At 43.2% G+C, this 26,280-nt stretch overlaps 2 protein-coding genes across 3 annotated transcripts in view; both read left to right on the forward strand.

Annotated features, from left to right (window-relative positions):
• The first annotated feature begins 5,557 nt into the window (after positions 1-5,557).
• tnni4a (troponin I4a) lies at positions 5,558-11,296 on the forward strand. The gene is made up of 8 exons (XM_081723174.1): positions 5,558-5,616; positions 5,668-5,806; positions 6,410-6,487; positions 8,897-8,950; positions 9,126-9,257; positions 9,612-9,701; positions 9,967-10,137; positions 10,443-11,296. The coding sequence occupies exons 1-8, from the start codon at positions 5,558-5,560 to the stop codon at positions 10,527-10,529; spliced, it is 810 nt and encodes a 269-aa protein (XP_081579300.1). The 3' UTR covers positions 10,530-11,296.
• Positions 11,297-15,796: 4,500 nt separating this feature from the next.
• The window catches only part of cald1a (caldesmon 1a), a 36,067-nt gene continuing 25,583 nt past the window's right edge, over positions 15,797-26,280 (forward strand). Inside the window, exon 1 of one of the 2 annotated variants that reach the window (XM_035528310.2) lies at positions 15,797-15,954. The gene's annotated coding sequence lies outside the window, so the exon portion shown is untranslated. The remainder of the gene's footprint in view (positions 15,955-26,280) is intronic. The other variant, XM_081722873.1, reaches the window with a different exon arrangement.

Here is a 26,280-nt window from a genome sequence, read left to right on the forward strand (position 1 = left end):
ACAGTCTTAACTTTGAGTGCTATTGGCCCGTACCCAAGCTTCTTTTATGTGAGAAAACATAAACCCTGGGTATTTTTAAAGCTCCTTTTTACACCATCTATAATGATTGCCAATCTAGAAGAAAGCAGATCATTTCTCATTGCATATATAAAAAAATACTCTTTTCAACCTAATATAGTTTTGCTTTGTGACCATTAGACTGAAAATTCACTTGTATAGAGGGGCAGTTATGAATTTGGTATCATCTAATACTAAAAAAGATTTTGCTTTTGCTTATGTGTAGGAACAATGTTGTGACAACCAATTCCCATCTGAACAGGAGTTAAGGCTTAAAAGCACTCTCTATAAATGCTTTTTGACAAAAGCACATGTGCTGCTCACCATGGAGACTACAAGATGTTTGTTCCTACCTTGGGCACTTGCAGATTGCATTATAAGAGTATTTACAGCTGCCCTGGTGGAAACAATCAGGAATCTACCTTTTATTCCTAATAGGTCCATTTCAGTGGATCATAAGGGATACATAATTTTAAACACAATTGTCATGTTTAGCACTTGGTTCCAAATCTTCATAACTGACAGCTGTACAAAGTCTGCTACCCAAAGACATTAGCAGATGTTGATATTCTGTCATATAATTTGCTATGTATTTCAGGGGATTTTTTATCAGACTTCAGTAAGCAAAGACCATGTTCATTGAGGGTTTACCCAATGTTGGGTTTACTCAGGCAGTGAAGAACATTTCACTTTCTGGACCTAATTCTACCATTTTTGCAGTATGTTTCAGGTCATCCTGCTACAAGGTTGGAGCCGTATGATACTCTGGACATTGGTACATCTTTGGGCCTCAGCATGAATATGCCTTATCTACGATCAACTCTGGATCTTGGGTTAACTCTCTTATGCATGAACTAATAATGCAGTCACTGGCCAAGAATAAACTGAGCATCCAAATGTCGAGTTATTTCTGATTCCCTGAAATGCGAGACGTGTATAAAAAAGGGGGCTATGCAAGGTTTACCCAATATGAATGCCGATACCTCTGCATTAAAGTTTACATTCTGCACTTTAACATCAGCTTCATTTTAAAACCAATGTGCTGAAATAGAAAGACCAAAAAAATAAAAACCAGTTTATTTTCCTATTATTTCCTGAAAGCACTATGCCTTTCTGCTTGATTTTGTGTGGAGGCTTTGGCATCTCTCGCACAGTGTTTCTCAGTCCAGGCCTCAGGACCCATCCGGAGGTCCACAGTGCTCTATCCCAGCTCCCGACAAACCTCTCCCAAACCATTAAGAACACTGCATACCTAGCACAGGTGATGTGGGAGCCGGTTTAAAGCAGAACTGTAGACTACCTGATTGGATACTGAAACACCGTGTTTGAGTACAGCATGCATGCGTAGTAGTAGTAGCTTTACTCTGCCAGAACTGATCAGTGTGCTATAAGCAAAAGGAATTTGACCTTCGTCCTGGACCCTGGGTGATCTCATCAATAATAAGTAATAAAATCCCACAGAAAGGCTTGCAGCTGAAAATCACCTCATCTCTCTGGGATTTATGCCTTGGGAAGAAGACAAGCCAGCCTCCTGGCTTCTGCCAAACCTTTGATTCGAGTGCTGTGTACATGGGCTTCTCTGCTCTATAATAAAGCACTGTTTAGAGCCTGGCCTTTGACACCCTCGGACTGACAAATGAGGAGCCTCAGGACTCACCCTGGAGGGTGGCGGCTGAACAGACACCCTTACTCCACACTCCCGGCTAACGAACCCACTTGTCCACAATAAGAATCCACTGTCTAGATCTTTATTAGTGTATCTTGATGAGCTGTAGGCTGAGGAGAAATGCCCACTGCACCAGTTTGAGCCTGGATCTCAGTATAGTGTCCTCGCTAGCCCCGGCTCAGTTTGCTTACAACTGCAGTTCGCTTCAAACAGCAGATGTTTAGGCAAATGGAATTTGTGGCTTTGACCCGATTATGTCCACAGTGGGTGTTCTTGTGCCACTGCAGTTTGGGCTTTACCAGAGCCACAATAACAGTCTACAATCTTTCTCTATTTACTTCATCAGTGCAAAAGAAAACAATTTGTTATGGGTTGAAGGCTAAATCCTTAGCAATTCTTTCCCTTTCTCACAGAAATAATTTGGCATTGTTTTACATTATATATATATATATATATATATATATATATATATATATATATATATATATATAAGGTCTGAGATGATGTGTACTTAAATAATAAATCTTGAAAATAATAAAAAATAGCGAAATAAAACGTCTTGGGGCCATGTATTGTTCCATTTCACTTCACTTCCAAATTGGCTGAATTAAAGCATAAAAATACCTTCAGGTATCCCTTAGCTGAAAAGTTTAATACCACAGAAAATGTTAAATATTAAAACAAAACAACAAAAAGCTAATTTTTCTAAATTCTTCTCCTTCCATCTCTCAGATTCTCTCCTTGTTGCCAGACCCTGAATAAGCCTACATCTTGTCATTTCTCCTCCTACTTCCTGGTAGTTGTGTATTTTACAAGGCTTGGTGTTTGTGATGCAGGACTCAGGTAAAGTATGACGGACCATCTATCGAGTGGCTGCCCCTTGCTGACCCTGTCTGCACTGGGCGTCCGCCACTCAGCAGACCGTCTCCCGCCCGTCTCATGCTCCATCGGTCCTGATGACAGGGTATATGGGTGGGGCTGACCTCCAGGACCCAGGAGGGGCAGCTCTGGGGCAGCTCTTCTGGATGGCCTCATCGTTCCTGGTCCAGAACAGGGGAATCATACGGCCTCTGACACAGGGGTCGCCTCGCTGAGCCCAGGCACTTCCAAGGTCTCTGGATGACCTATAGGATATATATAGCTTGGAAACATCAACAGTCTGCTCAGGATCATTTGCATGTGCAGCGCACATGAAGCACATGTGAGCAAGGCCAGCGTCACCTGCTGCTTTCTAACAGCCCAAGCAGACGTTCCCCGTGACACACATTCTTCATTATAAAGCCAGGGACTGTGGGGGGGGCATTCCACTATAAGTGTGCAAGTGTCAGCGCCCACCAGTCATGCTGGCAAAGCCTCCCTTACCCACCTAGTGCTGCAGGAAACAGGTGTCAATCCACCCACAGGGTCTGGCCTAAGTCTGCGCGTAGCGTGGTGACAAGGCAACAGACACTTTCTCGTTGCCATAGAAATTCAAGCTAATAGGCCATATGCAGAGAGGACTAACAACCCTCTTTCAGCTGGCAAAACTATTTTTATCAGCAGACGGAACATGCAATTCAGCTAACAACTAATGCTGTCCAAATCTGTGTTTTACTGTGATTCTTTCCCCAAATGAAGCTGGAACATCCCGGGCATTGCGTCATCTCCCATCCTACTCTTGCATGCTGCAGCTGGAGACGGTGTGTTTATCGGCAGAACACTGCCAATCTCTGCAACAGTGGCGTTTCCTCAACTACTCAGCAAGGGCGCGAAAACCTGACCTCTAGTGGTCAGCGGCCACGCAGTTGCAGTTTCCACACAAACAGGGGGAAAAGGTAGTTTCGCAGATTCGTATCTGCTTATGAGACCGGGATACATGGGTCGCCGATGCAGCACCGCGGCCTGTGCCCGGTGTGTTTAACTTCGGCAACCCGGGGACAGAGCGTCAGCGGCTGCATTGTGCAGGCATGAGCTCACGGGCCGGGGAAGCGCTTCATGTGGTGGCAGCCCTGTGTGGGGACTGCCCACGTCTGCCGTACTATTCGCACCCATCGTGTGGGCAGATAGTGATTGGGTGTCAGAAGGATTGCATTACTCTAGTCCGGGGAAGACGAGGACCGACAAGGTGAGGTGTCTCAGAGAAACTGCTTAGAAGTTTGAAATGCCATGGTATCAAGGGAAGGAGGGCGATAATCCGTCATATCCCATAACATTTTGTCCGATTGGCATTCATAAATGGGGCCATAGATGAGGTACCGATGACTTCCTGAATACCATTTGGCATTTGCGTTTCTGTCGAACATGTCCTTGCTATAATGAACGAGTGACTTATTATTATATTATTATTATTATTATTATTATTATTATTATTATTATTATTATTATTATTATTAAATATTAGCCAGGCCCTGGGTGTGTGCATGTGTTTGTGTGCAGTTCTGTCCCAGTGATGCTGTTTTTAGGTCAGATAGAGAGTTTTGATTCTGTTTTACGAGGGGGAAATATGATGCTCAGTACCAGACACGATAGGTTAATAGACCTACCAAACTGCCCTAGTTCAGAGAGGCGCTCTGCTTGTTCGCCAAGGATTAAAAATAAGCATGCAAAAAAAACAGAAAGCAGCTCTCTTCCCGGAAAGGCTCTGTTGGACCACGGCACCGAGAGCCCTCATCCGTGTTAAACAGGCAGCTCCCTCCCGAGACTCCAGCAGACGGAGAAATGCCGTAGCCGCTGCTTCACTAAGCCAGGCGTGCGAGGTTACACGCGACGCCGCCAACTCCCCCGGTGCCCCAGTGCTTCTGCCTCGCCACGGGCTGGTTGCGTCCTCTACACGCTATCACGGCTCTGCACGGGCGAGAGGTGTACAGCTGAGCGTTTGTGCAGGGTGGCATCTCCCTGGCCGTGCGCCCACACTCTGGGGGAATTGATATGCAAGCCTGCTGACCGGATCGTAGCTGATGGAGCATGTCACCCTGCATGATTTATGAGGTATTCGCAGCATTGCTGTGACATTTGTTGTGACACATTATTCTAGGGCTCGGTGAAGAAACACCGTAGCTTTATAGTTTCAAGCCTTTAGATTGAACGCGCTGCAGTCCATCCAGCAGGACCACATGCATACCTGTGATTAAAGACTACACTACCCATGGGCGCTCTGTCAGGTGAGTTATGTTGCTGGTGGCGATACTGCACCTGATGGAGAGTGACGTCAGGCCCGTTCCTAAAATGAGAGCTACCGGTTAGGGATGCCTGTAATCCACTTAATGGGAAGTTAAGCAGATTCACCGGAATTATAATTAGAGCCAAACAATTCAAATTCTGAGAATGAGTGCATGTATGTCGGATGTTAATGTGCATAATCATACCTGTAAATTAGCAGTAGTCATTATCAGCAAGTGAGTACCATTTTATTTATTTTATTTTGTCCATTATGTGGAACACGGTGCTGAAGGAGAACAATGAAAAGTATATCTCGTTCGCGCTGGACGTTCTAAGCGCGGCATTTCGCTTGTGCTGAACTGTCTGCGCACGCCCTGGCGCGTGATTAGTGGCATTCCCTCAAGAGCTTAAAACAGCAGGCCCATTATTGTCACTATGCTGTTAAAGCGTATAAACTCACCTCAGTCTGATGTACTGATGGGACCCGAAGCATAACATTATTACTCCAGATTCATATAATGAGGTATCCTACTACATAGCACCGCGCAGTGGAGAAGGCTGGAGAATCTCGTAAAAAGACAACAAACTAACAAAAGTAGAGATTTAATTAATGACCTTTGACAACATAAAACGTGCTGCATTCTGATCAAAAACAACGAGTTATCGTTTCTTCCTCACCTGAAAAGCATCGGCCATATGGCCTACCTGGCGCGACTGATGCCTGTTTACACTAATAAAACCGGAGCGTATGACAGGTAGCTTGCCCGCCATTAATTGAGCCTGACCTCTAGAAACATGTGATACAGGACCCACACAGAGGCTTGCACCTTCACCCGGACGCCTGCTGCATTCGATGAGAAGGAATCCTGCGGCGGCTACAATTACTCCCCATCACGGCAGCCGCTGACAGCCTCAATGTGGGACATGGTGCTCCCGCGTGACGGTGTACGCCCGTCTCGGTTCGAGAAGTTGAGATTGCAAATTGGCCTGTTATTTATACCATGCAACCAAGAATCTAAGCAAAGTGTTGAGTGTCCTGTTACTTAACATCCATTTTTACTGTTATCATTCTTTATGGGTTAAGCATTTATCGGCTCAGCAAAATTGCCTGTTTCTAGAGCAAAACGGAGGGATGTGTTTTTGAACCCAGATCACCTTACCACGGAGAAGAGCCTGAGGGAGCAATATTCACCTCCCATTAAAGCCTTTCTCGAAGCCAAATTCGGAGCTTTTAAATAAAAGAAATAAATTTTGAATTATGGTTTCTGACAGCGCCATAAAGGGCTTAGTTAAACAATTATATGCATTCCCGTCTTCGGAGTTACCAGGAGAATATTAAATCTGTGTATGAGTTTGATTTAAGAAAAAAAAAAAAATTAAATAAATTGTTAAAAGTGTGCGCGTGATCGTGCGGGTACACGCGTGTGTGACAAGAATGCGACTGTACCCTCGTCTGGGGTTTATGCGTTCTAGGGCACAAAGGTGCAGCGGTGCTCACCAGGAGGCGTAGCTGCGGGGCTATTTTAGTGAGCCATTCACATGCGTTAGGGGAGCGTCAACTTCCACTACATTGTCTCCATCTCCACTATCGCTTGTCTGCTCACTCCGCCTGATCACTCTTCACAGGTAAGAACACTTTTGTTCTAATAGTCGAGGTAAATCATAAATGAGTATTAAGATAGTGTGAGAACTGTGTGTGAAATATAGAGAACATTTTCCTTCTCACTAAGACTCCCCTTTATCTCCTTTAGTTCATTATTTTAGTCATTTATTAACAATATTTAGGGCCCAAGGTCATGTAAGCAATCAGTATGATATTTTAAGGGAATGTGGCAGGTCATATGGTATGAGGGGATTGAGATTCTTGACAGCAATACTCGTTAACGTATAATATTTCAGATGCTGGTAGTTTATTGTCCTGTCTCTGTCTGAGACATTCTCAGGTGGTGCTGAGGACACCGGTGTTTATTGTTAAGTGCGTTCTGTATCATGCTTGTTTACAAAAAGGATTCTTTGTAATAAAAAAAAGGCAGAGGTAATTTATTGGTGGTGTTGAACCATGTCATAAAGCAGGGCAGGGCTTGGCCTTCTCTTACAAGATTTTCCTGGCAAGAGAGATGGTAACAGGCTGAGGGGGGAGGGAGAGAGAGAGAGTGAGTCAGTCTGACCAATACACAGAGATGACATGAAAAACAGGTGCGTGTGTGCATGCATGCATGCACACATGCGTATTCATGCGCATGTGCCAACAAGTCTTTGGTGATAATTTGATTATTTTATTATCCCCATTCACAGTAAGGTTCTAGTACATTTAGGAAGAATTGTGACTCCATTAGCAGAGAAGCCATATTAGTAATATGAAAGCCTCAGTTAGGGCTGTCTGCACCTGGCAGGCCAAATTTGGGGGATTTTGAGTAACAGTAAATCGAAACAGCCACTAAATGACACTATAACGACTAAAATGTGCAATATATTCAGTAAATATGTTTTTGATGGAAGCTAAGAGATGGCTCAGAACCAAATTCTTAACAAGGGTTATATGATGTTGTGACGACTCACCCGGAGTGTCCACACAGAGACCTGTATTAATAATTCCTCAGTAACACCCCAATGGTACAAACTGTCACATGGCAGATGCCATTCTTTCAGCAGAACGTCACATGCGTCAGTAGCACACCACAATCTGACACTGGGCCATTCCACTATTTCCCAGTGCCCAGTTGGCCCCACACGCTGATGCTCTGAAACATGCTGGGACTTTTTCTTTAACTTTCTCTGTCCTCTTGTATTTTGTCGGTCCATTTTAGCCAAAGACCCCATTAACCCCTTCTCTGAGCATGTGGTCCCCTCAGCTCTCTGTGTGTGTGTGTGTGTGTGTGTGTGTGTGTGTGTGTGTGTGTGTGTGTGTGTGTGTGTGTGTGTGTGTTCAGGGTGGTGAAATCTAGGACCATGGTGGTACATCTATGACTGCTTTACTTCTGTAATGAAGCTTTTCTTTTGGATTCCAGGGTGGACAGCTGACAGTGTGTGTCGCAGGCAAAGCAGAGGTCACTGAACACCTCTGGCTGAGTCACAGTGATGCCTTGTCTAAAAGTGCTACATACTTGTTTTCCTCTGGGCCATAAAGTGCCTATTGTCTGCACGTATACGGGAACTTCATTAGCCTTTTTTAAAATCCCTTACCTCGGAAACCTTGATTTGGACTTCTGCGAGATCTCAAATCTCTCTTTCCAGTGTGTCCTGGTTAGTCCATGGCACAGGGCTGGCATTTGACTGCTATTTGTCCAGCAGTGTGACGTTGCTTGATGAGAATGTGGTGCCTTGACTGATACTGAAATCTGACCACAAATATTTTGGCATGCTTTCAGGGCAAAGCGCAGCGTGACCATGTCTGAGGGGTAAGGGTCATATCTACTGGGACAGGGACTCTGTCAATATTACATTCACTTAACAGATCTGATTTACAACAGGTTATGGTGACTGGTTCAGTAACATACTTGTGTTTGTGTTCAATGGAATGTTTGTTTGACATGACCTTTCAACAGACCGGTAAGAACACTGACATTCTAATGCATATATTGTACTGAAGTGCTAAAGCATGGAAATATAGTTCTAATGCAAAATAAGATTTCTTTTCCTGTGCAGTGACAAGTGTTGTCTGCATGCAAAACCATTGATTTGGATTTTGCCTGGCATTTACTGAACTCTCATATTTGATAGTGAGCAATTAGCTTGAGTGTCACGCAAACCCAGTGACCCAGACTGAATCACTGCACCTAATGCAGAGGTAAATAACCTTGCCTTCGAGCATTTGTGTGAGATGGAGCAGCATGTTGGGAAGTCATCTCCACTGTAGGCTTGCCTGAGACCTTCGCTGGGCGACTAACGCCTGATCCCTCATTTTGGAAATTCCGACAGTAATCTGTTCAGGCAGTGCGTGCATGCGCCGTTGGGTTGCGGATTACGACCCCCTCCCCCATCATAATGAGGCTGCAGGACAGATGAGAATGACTAGACTAGACTCTTTCCTCACAGAGAAAGTCCAAGCCCAAGTCCAAGTACCCAGCAACACGCAGACTGCTTCTGAAGGTGGGTACGAACACAGCCTCCACGTATCACGGAAGAGAATTGGCATATGTGCGTTGTGTGGAGTCCATCTGCTCCGTCCCTTTTATACTTTCACGGCTTGTCATTGCCTAATCATCGTGGCTCTTGCCTGATAGTTTTGTTGGTGCAGTGTGAAGGCCTTGTCTTTTCTTTCCAGACCAAACTTCTGCGGAAGGCAGAGAGTTTGCTGGTGAAGGAGAGAGAGCAGAAGTTGATCGAACGGGAGAGCGCGCTGAAGGAGAGAGCACCCCCTCTGAAGCTCTCCGGCCTCTCTGTGCAGGAGCTGCAGGTACTGCCTCTGGCCATCTTTTATCAGGGTCCAGAAATCTTACCACACTCCACTAGCTCCACTACTTTGTATGCTAATTAATGCATGACAATAAGCACTATATCTAGCACTAATGAAGTGTATAAGAAAATGCACAAGGTACTACATGTGGTAAAACCTCTGTTCTAAATGCAGCAGGGACACAGAGAGGTGTTCAGCTCTAGGAATACCTTCTGTATCATCAAAATAAGATTTGTTTAGCTTCTGTTATCCCAATGAGTGGCCCAATCAATACCTGCTTAAGTCGTCCAGTTGTGAGCGACTACTATTCCGCACAGTGCATTTCAAACAGACATTGCAAAATGCCTTTTGCAGGAAATTTGCAAAGATTTGCACCACAAGATCGACATTGTGGATGAGTCACGATACGACCTTGAACTAAAAGTGGCCAGGAATGAAACAGAGGTATTAAGGCAATTATTCGATATACAGATATTTGACATCATTTTAGCAAGACAGTTTAGTATACTGTATTTTTGCAGCAATGAAGAAGAATGCTGTTCTATACAGTGTATTGACTCTCATTAATGTTACAAAACAGTGACATTCATGATAGCATTTCTCACACATATATCTAAAAAAATCATTGTTACACAATTGGAGTTACATTTTGAGGCTGTTGCACATTTGGACAGTTACACATTTGGAAGCAACATGCTTTCTTTTCCAGATCCAGTCACTACAACAGAAGGTCTATGAACTGAAGGGCAAAATGAAGCGACCCAACCTGAAGAGAGTTAAGAAGACGGCGGATGACAAGCTGGGAGCTCTCACGGACACCAAGCTCATGAAGGCCGACTTCAAAGCCAACCTCAAGACTGTGAAGAAAGAGGAGGAAAAGGTGATGCTGCAGCGACCAGAACAGCCATGCCACTGCCCTCTGTAAACCCTCTCTCAAGCCCTTAGTTAGTTTATTCAGGTGTGCTGTGTGCAGGAGGGAATTTGTCAGCAGTACAGTAGGAGCAAGTACCCTGCATGCCCTGTGTCCTCTGAGAACCGTGCCGTTCATCTCGGTCTTAATCCTGTGAATGCTCTATTGCCATTAGGGACATCTGCACGCAGGGACCACAACTCTTTCACTGCTCTCCTACTGTGCACGCCTTTAACTCACAGAGCTCTTTTTTTTTTTTTTCTGTCTCCCCACAGAAAGAGGAGGTGACAGACTGGAGGAAGAACGTGGAAGCCATGTCCGGCATGGAGGGCAGGAAGAAGATTTTTGATGCTGGCCAGTAAATTCAGCATTTTGCTGTATTTTTTTAAATGAAGGCAATAAAAGACATTTTGCAGAAAACACAGGTGTGTGTGTGTGTGTGTGTGTGTGTGTGTGTGTGTGTGTGTGTGTGTCTGAATCTTCCAAAAACAGGTGAAATAAGTCATTCACATTTTCTAATATAAAATTGACTTGCATGGAATATTGATGATTTTCTGCTAAAATATGTGCATGTATTATCAGCGGAGATGGATTAGACAGAGGAAAACCTAATATTCCTATCATACCAATTGTGTAATGTATTTGATTCATACACTCTGATTAAATGAATGAATACATTTTGTGTATCCTCACACAAAATATGTGCTAATTTTGTTATAGATTTGCATTTTTTTAAATCAGGTTATTTTTAACAATGACACTGAGTGCATTAAAGAGAGTGAGGTTTAAAGATAGTTACATGTAACACAATTCATTTGTATTTTCAGTAAAATTAAAAATATATATATATCTTGAAAGCGTTGTTTGTTTAAAATCCAAATGTGTATGATCAGATTAACATCAGATTAAGTTTTGTTTGTTTTTCATGGTAGAAACAATATGACTTAAAAACATATTTATATGTGAAATAGAATTTAGGTGAAACAATTTCAAAATAATGCTTTAATTATTTTGGCATATTTGCATTAATTTAAATATTATGGAGCTTCAGCTATATTATTTATTTACAGATGGTAACTATCCTGGTGTCAAAATGCACATGATCCAATTAAACATTCTATGAACTTTGCGGCCACTTGTCACATGCATTTATTAATTTTTTTTAATAGATAACATAATATGGTACAAAACAAATTACAATGACTGCATTGTAGCACTATCAAATTTATACTAAAACATTTTAGAATGTGCCAAGTTCCATTAACCTGAGCCTGAAAATTAAATTAGACTTCTATTTTCATCTGCAGATGGTGCTCTAGGTATAGCCTGTATTGTTTTCATTTATCTTCTTCACCAGAAGGAGGCGACAATGCTTTGCCTGCCCTGAATATGCTGACCTTTCACAATGACTCAGGGGCGAGCCTCAGTTATACACATCAAAGACTTAAAGAGCTGTGAGAGAGAATGCAAAGGCAGTCTTGGATCGGCATCACTACAAGTGTGCCCTCACAAGAGATGCAGAAGTTGCTTTTGGCACCGCAACCGTTTTCTTGCTTCCTTGCATCTCCACCACAGGCGTAAAATTTCAGGTTCAAAACAAAAAAGTCCTGCCATGATTTTGAATTACCCAGTCGGCTTCGCTAATTAATTCTGCCTGCTGGCTTGAGCCAGATGGTAGAAGAATCTTGAGGAGAACTTTTACTTTCTGAACATGAACTATTCACCTCCACTCCTTGCTGGAACATGACGTGCTGCTATCCTCAGAGAAGTTAGAGAGACATACCCCATCACTAGCAGTCACTCTAGATGAGAATGCGCTGAGCTGTCCATGGGACTTTGTGACTTGTTGATTGGTAGAGGAAGCAAAGTGGGTAAAGGAAGGGCGTGAGAGTGGCGTCGTGTCCTCTGTGAATCAGGTTGTGCAGATGGCCTGTGAACACACAGATGGCCATCATCATTACCGATATCTGTACACTCTGTTCAACACGTGGGCCAGTGTTGCCCTCTGCCAGTAAGGTCAATTTGACCAGGCTGCCCAGCGAACAATGACACTGACTCTATTGTCTACTGAATGTATAAATAAATGTGCATGCAATTATCTAAATGCGACCTGCATTCACCCTGAGATGTAATTATCTTGACCAGTAATGGACAGTATTACTAGTCTTCCAGCAGGTCCCAATTATCCTGGTATTTGCTCTCCTAGATCCGTAGCATCTTTATGTGCTCTCTCTTATTAAAGACTGTCCTATTAATCCAGCTTTTTGCATTTTATGATGAGCAGATGGCTCGGCTTTGATTGGACACAGATGCGGTCTCTGTAGTAACGTTAAACATCCCGCACATTGTTCTGCATGACCTTTCCTGAAAAATTGCTTCCAAAGGTTTATTGTCTCTTGCTGAACTGCCGTGCATGTCAGCACAGTTTAGGCTGAGAGACTCATGAAACAAAGGGGATCAGCAAACTGTGAGCAGACTGCACCGCGGTCAGTGAAAACTGTACCAGTCATCGAGGTCCATATGATATAGCAGCTGTGTGTGCACCACTATGGCAAGCACTGTTTGAACTCCAGGTTAGCGTTTCACTGTTCTGCCAAGTTACTGAAATCACAGTAGATAATAGTGAGGAGCTCAGTAGGTGTTTTGATTGTATCTTCCCATGTAATTAGTGTTTCCCCAGTGTGCCTAATCTGACTGCTTCCCAGTTATTCTTACCTATCTGTTCTCCTATTCCCCATGGACCTTTGTTTATAGAGTGCCGGTCCTGTTGGGTAGTCATACAGTCAGTTAACACTATGATCATGCAGGTTGCTGAGTACTCTGATGATAAAATCCCAGCAGGAAGGATCCCAAGACCCACTGACACGTTAAGAGAGCGCCCAGCCCATGCGGGACACTGGTCGGCTCTTCATCCTACAGGAGCCTTTACAGTGATCGTAATAAATCATCTTCCACAATGGCAGAAAGAAATTAGCCGAGGAGAGACTAGCAGGGCACAAGCACGTGTCAGGGAGAGATTCAGATCTCCAGTCATCTCTTGCAGAGCTTCCCAACCCAAGTTTCCATAAAGGAGTCTAGTGTTTCAGCACACGAGATTTATTCCGTCCTCTAAGTCAGGCCATGCAGAAATGCAATAACCACATGCCACTGCACCGCTTTAACCAGCAGCTCCCATTTTGGCCTCTGCATTACAAATGGCATCCGTGCAGGAAGTCGTTACATATGAGCATCTGGTCAGTTTGCTTCATCACATAGCTGGACTATGACATGCACTCAGACACAAGGAAGTGGGCACATCCAATGGAGCTGTTCTTCATACAGCATTCTAACAGAGCTCTGTGCATTCTGTCATTTGACTGTATCAGGTCACATACTTTCTGTTAATGGTGTCTTTGTCTGCAGCCTGGCCTTGATCTCTGGCTTGAAGAAACACAATTGAAATCTTCATTTCATTTCAAATATTATATTATTTCATGTTTCATATCAAGCATTTTCCTGAAAAGGAATAAATCCAGTAAATATACTATACCTCTGCTTGTAGCAACATCTGTTAAGCTGGAACATGACAAAGCTTTGAAGCTGAGCTCACTGATGTTACCTCCACTTGGTGTCCATAGTTTTGAGGTCAGAGCTGAATGGGGCACTTCCAGTCAGCAGGGCTGCTGGCTGGAGCTAGACTTACAGCTGGTGGGGTGACCCCACACACTCCAAAGAGAAAGGAGGCCTCTTTGATGTTTGGCACTGGAAGGATCTATTTTGCCTTCTGGTTGGAGATCAGCAAAGCTACTCTCTGCATTTTGGTGAAATCACCTGACTACGGAGGAGCAACAGTCAAGATCAACTTCATCCATTAGGTTGAGCAGCAGGCCTTGTCCTGCCACCACATGCCCCCCATTTGATAGACTGTGAAAGTGGGCTAGCAAGTAGGGAATGTGACAGTTGATGTTTGCCTCTGTGGTTTTTCAAACCCACCCGCATGTCAAGAAACACTGATGAAAACAGGCAACGGAGCCATCCTGAACTGGGCTCAGCTTACTGTATTTGTGTGTTGTGTATACAAGAGAGTGCTGTTTAAAATTACCAACTGTACCCTGAGTCACTGATTATCATTGTGAAAATCTGCCTGGTAAGAAGTAAATGAGGCCCTGCGCTGAGGGCAAACAGGAGCTGTTTGCACATGGCAGCCTCCCATGGCCCTCCATGGCAGGACTCTAGTCTAACAGGACTGTCTCAAACACATAGCATTACTACTTTTGAAGCTCAGCCATTTGCTTAATATGTCCAAAAAGTCTATGTTGATCACAAAAGCCTGATGAGATCATACCTAGACAGAGTGTCTATAAATATAAAGGTTTTTTTGCCGAAGTAAACATGTGAAGTCACTGAAGTAAATATAGACCAGTATAAAGCTCTTAGATCAGGAGATCATAAAATGTTTGGCATCATCTCCTTTGTCGAAACATTATGAATTCATAGGCAGATATTTGATATTGCCAGAGTGTGCAGAGTAAAGTATCTGCTTTGTGGCAAAGTATTGCACTGCACCTATTTCATCAAAGGTGTTTGTGAAAAGCAAATCAATTAATATTTCCTTTCATCAGTTTGTTTATTTGCAAAAGTTTGCATATTTGGTTGTTTCTCCAAAACTATTGAATGTTTTAAAGCGATTTCTCCAATCTTTTGAATCTCTCTCTCATACACACGCATACTAAAATGGACACAGAGTGAGTGAGAGAACCTATATGATTAACACTTACGCATTTATAGGAAATGACAGCATCCATCTCCATCCTCTGTGCATTCGTATCTCTATAGAAAGCTTCTGTCTGAGAAAACGATGGGTGCATTAAATTGTTTAAGCGACGTGTTGGTCAGAATGGTGTCAACATGGTCTACTTATGTAAGCAGTGTCCCTAAAGTAAGCGTGCGATATTTTTACGCTTCCTGGGCAGTTCGATAGCATTGGGAGAGGCACAAATAAGTTGGTTTCGGTTCATAATTACGCAACCCTTTTGGCCTCAGAAGATTTTTCCATTTACTTTACTTTTTTTTCAAGATATTTGGTCAAATGGTCTTACTCCAAAACGCCTGGCTCGGTATAACGATGAAAAGCGTCTAATACTGGATTAGTTCATAATACCTGTTGTAGCATACTGGCTTCGACGTTTGTAGGTATTTGCGGTACCAGATTTGATTTCTAAATTCCTTGTGAATCAGAAGTCACAGTGTTTCATTCATTTCCCATAAAATATTACGCCTGTACTTAAGTGTTTAAACAGATGCCCGCCCTTTTTAGCCATGATTAACATTTCATATGATCGCTACTGACAAGTGGCTTTTCTGTCGGAGTCTCATGAAGGATAACCAAAAAAGGTCATTCTGCAAGGCAAGCTTGGATGTGTCCTCAACTGCTCAAAACTTTAAATGCGTTGGTATTTGAACTTTTGTTTCTGTCAGTTTAACGTATTGGTCCATCACTTGCTCGGAAAATAAATCAATGGCGTCCCTTTTTAGTTCTTTTGCAAAGCCATACGAGCCCAACAAAGCTTAAAGTAACTAGCTGATGCGAAATACCGCGGACAACAGGCAGACACTGCCTGCTGTACTCGGAGCTGTAAACACAGGAGATGTCGCTGGAGCTCGGTGGTTTTTACAGGGAGGGGCTTGGGATAGCGGGCTGGATTACTGAATCCTGTAGCTGTTCAGCGAGCGAGTAGCCCGAACGGACTGCGCTCGGAAACTCGGGCCATTTATATCCCTTCTAAACTTTGTGCGCTGTCAAAGCAGGTAAGTTTGCTGCGCCTTATGTAGATGACGCTTTGATTTCCATAGGTTTTGACCCTTCTTCCTCCACTGGTTTGTCGACAAACATCAATTTGAAAGTTCTGGCTTTGAAAGTTTCGTTTCATTTGCGTAACGGTGCATTTTAGAATAGCAAGGTGTTGCTTTGCCCCTTTGATGCTCTGGCGCGTCTGGTAAATTAGTGTCTGTACGCTTTGCTGTGTAGTGTAATTTCCGTTTTGAATGTGAACGAAGTAAAAAGTTGTTTTTTTGTCCAGGTAAATGCTTTTTTGAAATCCTCGAATGATAGGGTACACTTCTGTTAAATTTCCTTTCACACACCCTTTCCTAGAAACTTTTGTAAAAGACCCCAAACCCTTATTAGGCTCACGAAACCGCTGTAATGATAGCTGGCCTGACAGTGATTCCGATGCAGACCCAGTTGCCCTTAGTCAGCGCATGTTTTTGTTCTTTATAGATTATTGTTTGTTTGTTTTTCTCACAGCAGTGGATTAAAATAGTTTAACAGGCAGAAACTTGTATCCTCGTGGATGCTGTAACACTTAATAAGCTTCTTAGTAGCATCGCTTATGGAGTTTTTGTCCTCTCTCTTCCTAAAATATTTGTGGTGCGCTGTTGCCAGTCACGAACATTCTTGCATTGTTTCATCGCTTTCTCTTGTGGGATTGTGGATGGACATGAACTGGAGGACTTGGGGTGGGAGGTTGCTTTGTTAAATGATTTCTCTCTTAAAGGAATTAGTGGATTTTAGGATTATGACCCACCCAGAATGTGCCACAGCTGTACAGCTATACAGCTGTGTTATTCCAAACCATAAGGCATACTTACTGAGTATACTTAGTTAAATGTCCCTTGAACTCAGTGTATCTCTCTTCGCGTTCGTTGGAATTCTAACTGATGGTTCAGAAAGCCTTTAGCTTATGGGATGGGAGTGGTTTTGCTTTTTTGACCAGTGATAGTTCAGGCTGGTCTCAGTACATGCCTTCAGATTGGTGATGTACTATGGAGGTAGATGGTACAGAGATCTGAGCAGCAAGGCAGGCCGGTAATTGGCCACGAAACTGGATCTGATAACAGTGTGGTGTTTGGAAAATATGAAGGGAATGCCCTCTCCTTATAAGGAACAGACTGAACCTGGTGACAGACGGTTGGAATAGCCTCTGGAATGCATAACAGCACCATTTTTTTTCTCTCTTTGACCCACTCTTTCTTTCACTCATTCCTTTAGTCTCTCTTCTTCTTCTTCTTCTTCTTCTTCATCTTCTTTGTCTTCTTCTTCCTCTCTCTCTCTCTCTCTCTCTCTCTCTCTCTCTCTCTCTCTCTCAGTATTTCTCTCTCTCTCTCTCTCTCTCTCTCTCTCTCTCTCACCCAGTGTACTTTGAGCCCAGAGGAATCTGGAGGTAATTCTGAACAATGATAACTTTGGCATGGGCCTGGCTAGGGCAGGATGTTGAGAACACTACCCTGTGCTTCCGGAGCCTGCAAATGCAGCTGCATCATGAAGGCTGGCCTAGCAGCAGAGCAGACAACTGAAATGCACCATGCTTGGATGAACGGCCTGCTCGCCTGAAAGTTCGCCTGTTTGTTAAGGTGGCCCCAGTTTGGACTGGAACAGCTCCAAATCCAGATCCTCATGTTCTCTTAGATCTGGTTCTAGTTTGCTATAACAAACATTTCGAACTGTACCAAAACTATTGGAGTGCTACGTTTGCCAATTCTGATTCTGCGAATACCTCAAAACATGTAATTAGAGTATCTGCAGATGACAGTGTAATTAGGGAGTGTGCATTAAAGAGCTTTTCATGAAATGTGCAAAACAGTTTTCCAGATTCTAGGGTCTTGCACAGAATTGAAATTTAGAATACCAAGCTATTCCAAAACACCTTTCAAAAAGGCAATTTTTAAAGGGAGGTTAATAGAGCCCAAATGCAACAGCAGAGTTACCCTTGCATTTTCTGAACCCAAGTCAGCAATTTCAAACGTGTCCTCATAACAAAAAAATATGTACTTTGGCCAACTGTTGCAAAATCTTCAATTAACTTTTATTTTGTGATGTGTGCCCGCGGGGGGGGGGGGGGGGGGGGGGGGAGGTTGGGGGTGCAGCCCTGCAGCTCAGACCACATCAAGTTCACTACCAACCTTCCTCCACTTAATTCAAAAGCATGTAATTTGAATACACCAGGTCCAAAAATCACTAGGTCAGTTGTGTAATACAGTGAGTTTCTGTCTGTTTCCAGGGCATTGGGGTCTGTTTAACTCCAAATTGACAAAACAGGGGCATTCCTTGATTGAGAGCTGCAAGCTATTTGAAAACCCTGGCACGTTTATTTACCTCCTTGTGCCTTGCAGATATTTTGGCAGTAATATAAAAATCCCAAATTTCTTATGCTCTCTCCTATTTGAAAGGGGTTCTCTTGTGGTTTGGTTTTTCTTCCATGGTAATTTTTTGGTCATTTTTGGTCTGTTTGTTGTTCTTTGTCGATTTCACTAGAAAAGTTGGTTCTGGGACAGCAAAGCCTGCCTGCTTAGTTCCTAAGTAGGAAGGCTTGCTGTAGGCCGGAGCTGCGGATGTGTGAGGATTTCACTGAGGTGATGGATAATGCTGACAGATACGTTCGCATTGCTTCACTGCCCGAGGGTGTAGGCATGTTGAATCAACTACTGAAATAAATCCTCTCTGCAGAGACTGAATCATTGGAACTGATTTAACTTATCTGGCTGTCTTGGTCATTTATACATTTGGGGCGGCACATAGCCTTCAGTGGCCTTAGAATATAGATAGTTTCCTTGTGAGGAAAAAAACTATTGTCCTCAGAATTCATCTCATGTGATAAATTCCCCACAGTCACTCAGGAGTAATGTGCCTGACCCTGACACTCTGGTCATTATGATCATTATGTGCAATCCTAACGGGTCCGCTTCTAGGACTGGTCCAGGAACATGACACTATGTCATCACCCAGAGAAGCTCGATGTCATGTTCTCAAAATGATAAATAAAGTAACGTACTGTTGATGAACAGGACTGTTTTTTCCCTCTCCAGACTTCTTCCCATCTGATAAAACAAGCACAGGAAATGTCTGAGTAGGTCCATTTTCCCTGGTCTGTGTTCCAGCCTCTTCCCCCTGGGGATCACGTGTTCCTTGCAGCCCAAGGGCTCTGCTCTGTGCTGCACCCCTCCTCTAGCCCAAGCTAAACAAACACACCTAATCAAGACATGGTCAACATGCTCCAGTGGAAATCGCATTTAGAGGTCCTGTTGGAAGAGTGGGATTTGAAGGATTAAGGGGCCAATATAAATTGGGTTGTGATGCAACACTTAAAGCACGCGTGAAAGATCTGCGACGTGAAGTCGTACTGTGATGGGACCGTGAGGTGGGACCACAGATCGGGGCTAAGCGTGTGTGTGTGTCTGAGTGTATGTGTATGTGTGCCACTGTGTGTGTTCCTGGTAAGGTGTTAGAAGTAAGCTTGATTGTGATGATGGATTGGATGCTTGTCATAGGTGGGGGTGAGCAGGTACTAACTGCCAGGCCTCCGCTCAAGAACATTCCGCTGACTCCATAAGGAGCCATGCTCACCTCACTGAGCTCCTATGTCTCTCTTTGACCATTACTGTTAAATGGCTGATTTCTTTTTCGCAAATGTTGCCATGTCACAGCGGAGAACTCTTCCAGTGTGCGCACAATTGCTTTAATAGAACCCTGTCTGGACTGAGCTGCCTGAAATCTGCTAATGGGAGCAGTAGTAATTGTTTAAGAATGGCTTTATGGAGTGAATTCGCCTCCTCCTAATCAGAAGCATATTTATGCATTAATGTAGGAGCCTCTGCGGATTCCTCAGAAATTTGCTGTAGGAACAGCAGGCCTGCCCCCTCCCCACATGCTGTCTCATTCCACTTCACATGTCATTGCATAGCTCAGAATGACACAATTAGATTTGATTAAAACCAAAGAGCAAAGTTTAACATGGCAGCCACACAGGATTCCCCTGTAACTCGTATGCACTGTGCGTCAGTTATGTCTTGACACCTCTATGTGAGAAATGCAAGTGCGTCGCTTTTACGGCGCCTGCCCTTGTGCATGTTATAAATCTGGCAGCTCATTTTCATTTGTCGAGAAACATGGCAGTGCCACGGCATAAATCAGCATTTTGTGTCTCTCCACGCAGTACCAGGCACTTGGCAGAGAATCAGTTCTAGCCGCATATTCTCTAAGAGTGCCATTTAATCGGAAGCGGGCCATAGGGTGGCAATTGCAGGCAAGGGGCTAGCATTCGTGAGCCACTTACCTCATGCAAAACTTGCTAGAAATCACTCCCTGCTGCAATCACTCATGCTGTTATTAAACAGCTCAGGTCTGGTTTTCTTAAAGGGGATTTTATTGGCCTTCGAGATGCAGATCAAACACAGGGTGACTCAGGCTGCCTGCTACGGATCGGCCACTCTGAAGTATGCCAGGAGCTATTCGCAGTTTATTTATATGCTACTAGCGCCATCAATCAGCAAAGATATTCTTGGTCTAAATGAAACCACATCTTATTTGTTATGCTGACAGAAGTGGTGTAGGCACACAGAAGATTTTTAGTCTTCACATGTATGTAGATGGTAAGAAGCGTGTCAACTGCTAGGCAGAATTCATGGTTATGCAGGAACCAACACAACAGAGGGGGAAATAGTGGACTCTGGGTTTAGCCTGGGCTTGGTGCAGTAAGCAGAGAGTTTTTACTAATAATAATGAAAGTTGCAGCCATTTCCTGATTAACAGCTGAAGTACAATGTGTATGCACTTGGGCAGGCATAAGGACTGAATTACAGTGCTCATGCATGTGGGCACGAGAGGGCAATATGACCCAGTCAAGCAGGATGCATGTATGGGTGCATTCACATGTGTGAGGAGGGTGGTGATGTCGCGCAAGCTAGCTAGCCTCATTAAAGTCTGATTTAATTAATCCAGCAGTTCCATGGAGAACAATGGATTCTTGTTACAAGCAGCCTAGGAGACATTATTGTGTTTGTGTGTGTGTGTGTGTGTGTGTATGTGAGAGAGAGAGAGAGAGAGAGAGAGAGAGAGAGAGAGAGAGAGAGAGAGAGAGAGAAATAAAAAGTGAGAGAAAGGAAGTTAGTACCACGCCACTCAAGTCTATGACAGACGTGTAAGACCACCTTGGGTAATAATAGCCGTCCATTAGTTCAGGTTCCACTTAATGACCAATAATAGCATCCCAGCCGCCCAGACCTGCCTGACATGCAATAGTCAGTCAGTCAAGCTCTCTGTCAACACAGGCACACACTACACTTTGAATGGGTGATTGTGCATGTGTTTATGCGTGTGTGGCACAGGTGTATAATTGGAAGAAGGATGGCTGTCCTGATGGGGGGGAACGGCAAGCAGGGGAAAGCTGTGTGGGTTTGGATATGCTCCCCCTGCCATTGGATCTTCTATGCTAATCTCAGTTCCAGTTTAGCCATTAAGCATAATAAGTGACACACACACCCAATTTCATGCTTGTCCAGGAACTAGTTTTTCCACTAAATTAAGTATTATATAATAATGATAGCTCTGTTTGAGATTATTACAAAGTAATCTGCCCAGATTTATTTAATATCAGTGTAAAAATAAAAAGAATCCGTCACAGCATCAGTGTGTTAAATATGCAGTGAGCTAGACATACATATGGGTTATAACAGATTACTTTAAGTATTCTTAGCAACTTTGGGTGAAAAAATTCTCTTTACAGTTCATCTGCCTTTTGTGCAGGAAGGGGCTAAAGAAAGGGTTCAGAAGATGATGAAATTCTTGCTTTATCATAGGTGCTAAATATCAGTTACATTATTATATTAAACTGCCATGGTGATTTTAATGTAATTATCAAAACCAGGTACTGTTAAGTCCTGACAGCAGTGTGTGCGTCATATAAACCTGTAGCTCCAGATTTGAAGTAGCAGGCTATATAGACTCTTAGCAGGAGGGCTGAGTTTGGGGAGGGAGTGTTTGGGAAGTACAGCATGAGTGGCACATGGAAACACTGGCCAACCACCTCGCTAATAATAACAGGCATCATAAATATGATCGCAAGAGCAGGGCTATGCTAGCGTAACGGGAGGAGCACAGTGAGGGAGAGGCACGGGAAAGGGTTCTCCGCTAACAGAGGAATGCATGGTCTGAAGGCCATACAGCACAGCAAGTATCCTCTGCAACCCCCCCGCCCACACACACAAACACACACAAACACACACACACACACACACACACACACATTTACTTCATGCAGAGGCTTTGTTAGCATTCCTGATTTCCTGAGTCTACCTACACTGTATACATTCCTTGGAGACATGATTAATGTAAGGCATGTAGTCGTGTTTGTTTTAGTCTAAAAAATATAAATCTGGAATTCCCATTTTCTACAACCATGCTTGTGCATGCTTGCCACAAGCGGAAGAAATTGTGATAGGAAGTGAGCCGGTAGCAGGACGGGGCTCTTAAACGCCTTTCTGGACACACTCCCTAGTGCTGTCATCAGTCTGACTGTTTTAAGTTGTTCTGGCTCATTGCTGTTTGAAGCTGGGAGTACTGATCCTGAGTGGTGCATCTCCCAAGTTTGAATGAAGGGAATTTACACTTTTCCTCCACTGTCTATCAGTAACGAAAGTTCTTCTCTCCTCTAACAACTCTTCACTCCTCTAACAACTCACAAAAGCTAGCCTGGTCTTATTACTGAACTGACACTACATCTCCCAAAAATACTAGCATATCTAGTGCATTAAATCTTAATTCTTTGTTAGAATCTTATTATTATCTAAAATATTATTCAGTATTGACAATCATCTGTTTACCTTTAAACAAAAAAATCAACTCAGTCACTGTGATCTGTGTGCATGCTTATTGAAGAATGCCGGTAGTTTCCCCTAAATAGTCCTAAAATGGTGTGGTCCAGGTTTCGACCTCCCTTCATGATCAAAACCCATGTCATCGGGCCTGAGGCAAAATCTCCACTTGCCTGTCTCTCCTGAGTAATGTGTTCCCCGTGTCACTTCTAAGAGATCTGCTATCACGTAATACCCTTGAAAACCTCTCATATGCTTCGGCAAAGAAGCACATTCCATTGTCTGATTTACAAAGTACTGTTCTGTTAAATAGATAAACCCTCTATGATTAATATCCATGCTTGGGTAAAATGTCACTCAGTAACCAGGTAGTAATGGCATTAATTCTCTTCAGGGAGCAAATGTTTTCTCACAGCTTGGGGTTTTGTGAGGCATAAACTTGATAAGATAGGAGTGTGTGCACGAGAACCAGCTCTGAGCACATGTTCCACACATATGCTGTGGATGTATGCCGGCAAAGCAAAGTGGTATACACACTCCACGCTCTTGCCTTGCATGTTTCTGTGTACAACGGAACAAGCATAGCCCCTGCTCTGATCCTGAGCAGAACCTTAAATCACTCCACTGGTCTTTCTCTGCTTGGTTATTGCTGTTTGGAGGCCGTTGTGCATGGTGTGGCTAAGGATGCCTGTCAGCGGTATTCGACAGGCACATTTTACGAGACACACCAGGAACTTCTCAGGTTTACGCCGAACGCAGTTTTATGTACCATTAAATGTTCCAGCGGGGCATTTCATATACGGCGTGTGCTGTGCGACTGTGCACTGGCACAAGGTAATTATGAGTGGGAAAGTGAGCAGTGAAAAGTGTCTGACTCCTGTATGCACCGAGGGACTGAGCGGATGTGCAGACTCAAAAATGCACATCACAAAGAGCATGGACTAAAGAACCTATGGGCTTCTAAGAGACTAATCAGTAATATCTATATTTGCATGACTATGGTTAACACCAAAAGTAATCATTTGTGGGATATTTTAATTGCTACAAGAGTGCATCAAGTAATGCCTGACATAACTAATTAGTCACTTTATACAGATGTCAGAAATACTAAAGTGACTAAGAAAGCACTGTGTAAGTACTGGGAGTTTCATATAAGGAGTACTGGTTTAATGACCTCTCACCTCATCACTAGTGTGGAGTAAAGCCATAAGGTAACTTGTGCCTGGCAGTTCAGGGTTGTTCACTCCCCTCAAGGCCATGCTGGATGACAGGTTGAATATTTGGACAAGTGTCTCTTTTTTCAGTTACATAATGGACAGAAGCTGCTGAAAGCTAAAACCCCTACATCTTGAATAAAAATGTCGAGAGGGGAAAAAAGGGCAGTTTTTTTCAGGATTTTTTCTCAGATCTCATATTTCTCTTCAAGTTGAGAGCATATTTCTTCTGGTAAAAGACTGAACGTTTTTTGCAAAGTTTGGGACACCTAAGACATGATGCTTGCTCCCTCTCTCTCTCTCTCTCTCTCTCTCTCTCTCTCTCTCTCTCTCTCTCTCTCTCTCTCTCTCTCTCTCTCTCTCTCTCTCTCTCTCTCTCTCTCTCTCTCTCTCTCTGTGTGTGTGTGCGTGCATTTGATTCAGACAGTGCCGTTGTTTGCCCCATGTGCTGCAGATAGAGCTCTCCCTCTCTCTTGCTCTTTGTGGTCAGTGTGTTAGAGGGTGAGAGCTCTATCTTTCTGCACAGCATGTTATAAACCCTCTTGGGGTTTTTTTCTGAACTTACGGGAAAGGGAGCTTTTTTCTTACCATATTTGGTCATGTGGAGCAATGCCAATAGGCAGCAGACGTTTGATGCTGGATTTGCATCATTCCCCACTTCCTCGCTCTTTTCCAGAGGATCTTGCATGCCGGCACTGCCCGATAGAGGTGTAATCTCTGGACATGCTTGAGGAGAGGACCATTTAGAACAATCCTTTTAAAAAAGCACAGTGTAAGCCTCATTGCATTCTCAACATTTATACCAGCAGTGGGTGTTCAGGCCGGTGCTCCACTCCTGCCTTATTTATCAGTTTTTGTCAAGGAGGAGAGCAATATCAGAAAAACAAAAGAGTAAATCCTTCACTGCTGGCATGCCGCTCCAGAAAATTATATGGATTTAAGAACATTTTTTGTGCTGTATGACAGATTCAGTAGCTCAGAGTTGTAGAGGTTGAGCTTGATGACTGAGCACAGCTGGTGGATGAGCTCTGCTCCTGTGTATGTTTCCTAATTCCTAGCAGCCATCTCATCTTAACTAATGAATAAAAGTCTGAATCGAACTTCCTCTCAATTAATTATCCTGGCACTGTATGATAATTATCCTATTAATTATCATCAGGCACTGTATGTGATCCCTCAGTTAGGTCGGAAAAGATGTGTTACGCTTATTGGATTGTTCCCTGAAAACCAGATTTTTGCTTACTGAACTATCTAACGCAAATGTGATCTTTATGCTGATAACTCAAGCCTGATAATCAGAAAGTGATTCACTGCCTACATGGAAAGAGATGAGCTCCATTGGCCGAGAATGTAGGAGTCTCAATTTCCATTCTCTATGGAAAGGCAGTGACTAAGAATTTACTTAAGTCATATGAAATCTTTTGATTACCTTAATCATCTTAAAGTGGGAGGTATTTTATTGACAGATATGCTCGGGGTAAAGACAGACTAATAGTAATCGAGTTATCATTTTATTGTCTTTATTTCAGGCAAGCCAGCATATCCTCAAGAGGTTGTGCAATTATTATATAATAAATGGCTGGTTAGGCAGCAAGACCGTAGAGGTGTAGTAAAGATTTGTTTCCATGTGACTATATACTAGGAAGAAAAGTTCGACAGCTGGACCAAATCATTTGCCTTGATCATACGCTGCTGTCTCTTCCGTATCCAAATTCGTTCTTTAAAGAATACACACAGTACGATTTTAATTTGAAAAGGGGTGGTTCGGTTTAGGTTCCAGTACTGGTGTAAACATTAACCTGGCATACTCCGATGTTTTTCCAGCCTGCTCCTTCAAAAGACTTGACTGATTAACAGACTGACGGTGTCTTATCAATTGAGTCATTTCCTTTAGCTGGAAGGAGCGAGGTAGATAGCTTCAGGCCTAGAGTGGAGATCTCTAAGCAACCGAACGAGTTAGCTTCTGAGTTATGTCTTGACTAAAAGAATATATATATATTTACCTGACAAATTGATTGACAAATATACATCTTATATTGTAGATTAAAATGACAACTCAGAACTATTTATTTGAATGGGACACAGGCAGGAAAATAAAATAAACCTCCGTGTAAATAAGGTCAACATAATATTTAGTTAGCTAGCTAGCGTTAGCTACTTAAGAATTAGCTAGTAACTAACGTTACTTAGCAATCGAGATACTTGCCTTCTGTCTTGACAACTCAACGTAAATAAACATTGTTAGCTAGTTCACTGTGAAACTTTCAATGTG

The sequence above is a fragment of the Electrophorus electricus genome, chromosome 11, assembly GCF_041902795.1.
Source record: "Electrophorus electricus isolate QZ-2024a chromosome 11, ASM4190279v1, whole genome shotgun sequence".
In the NCBI taxonomy this organism is placed as follows: domain Eukaryota; kingdom Metazoa; phylum Chordata; class Actinopteri; order Gymnotiformes; family Gymnotidae; genus Electrophorus; species Electrophorus electricus.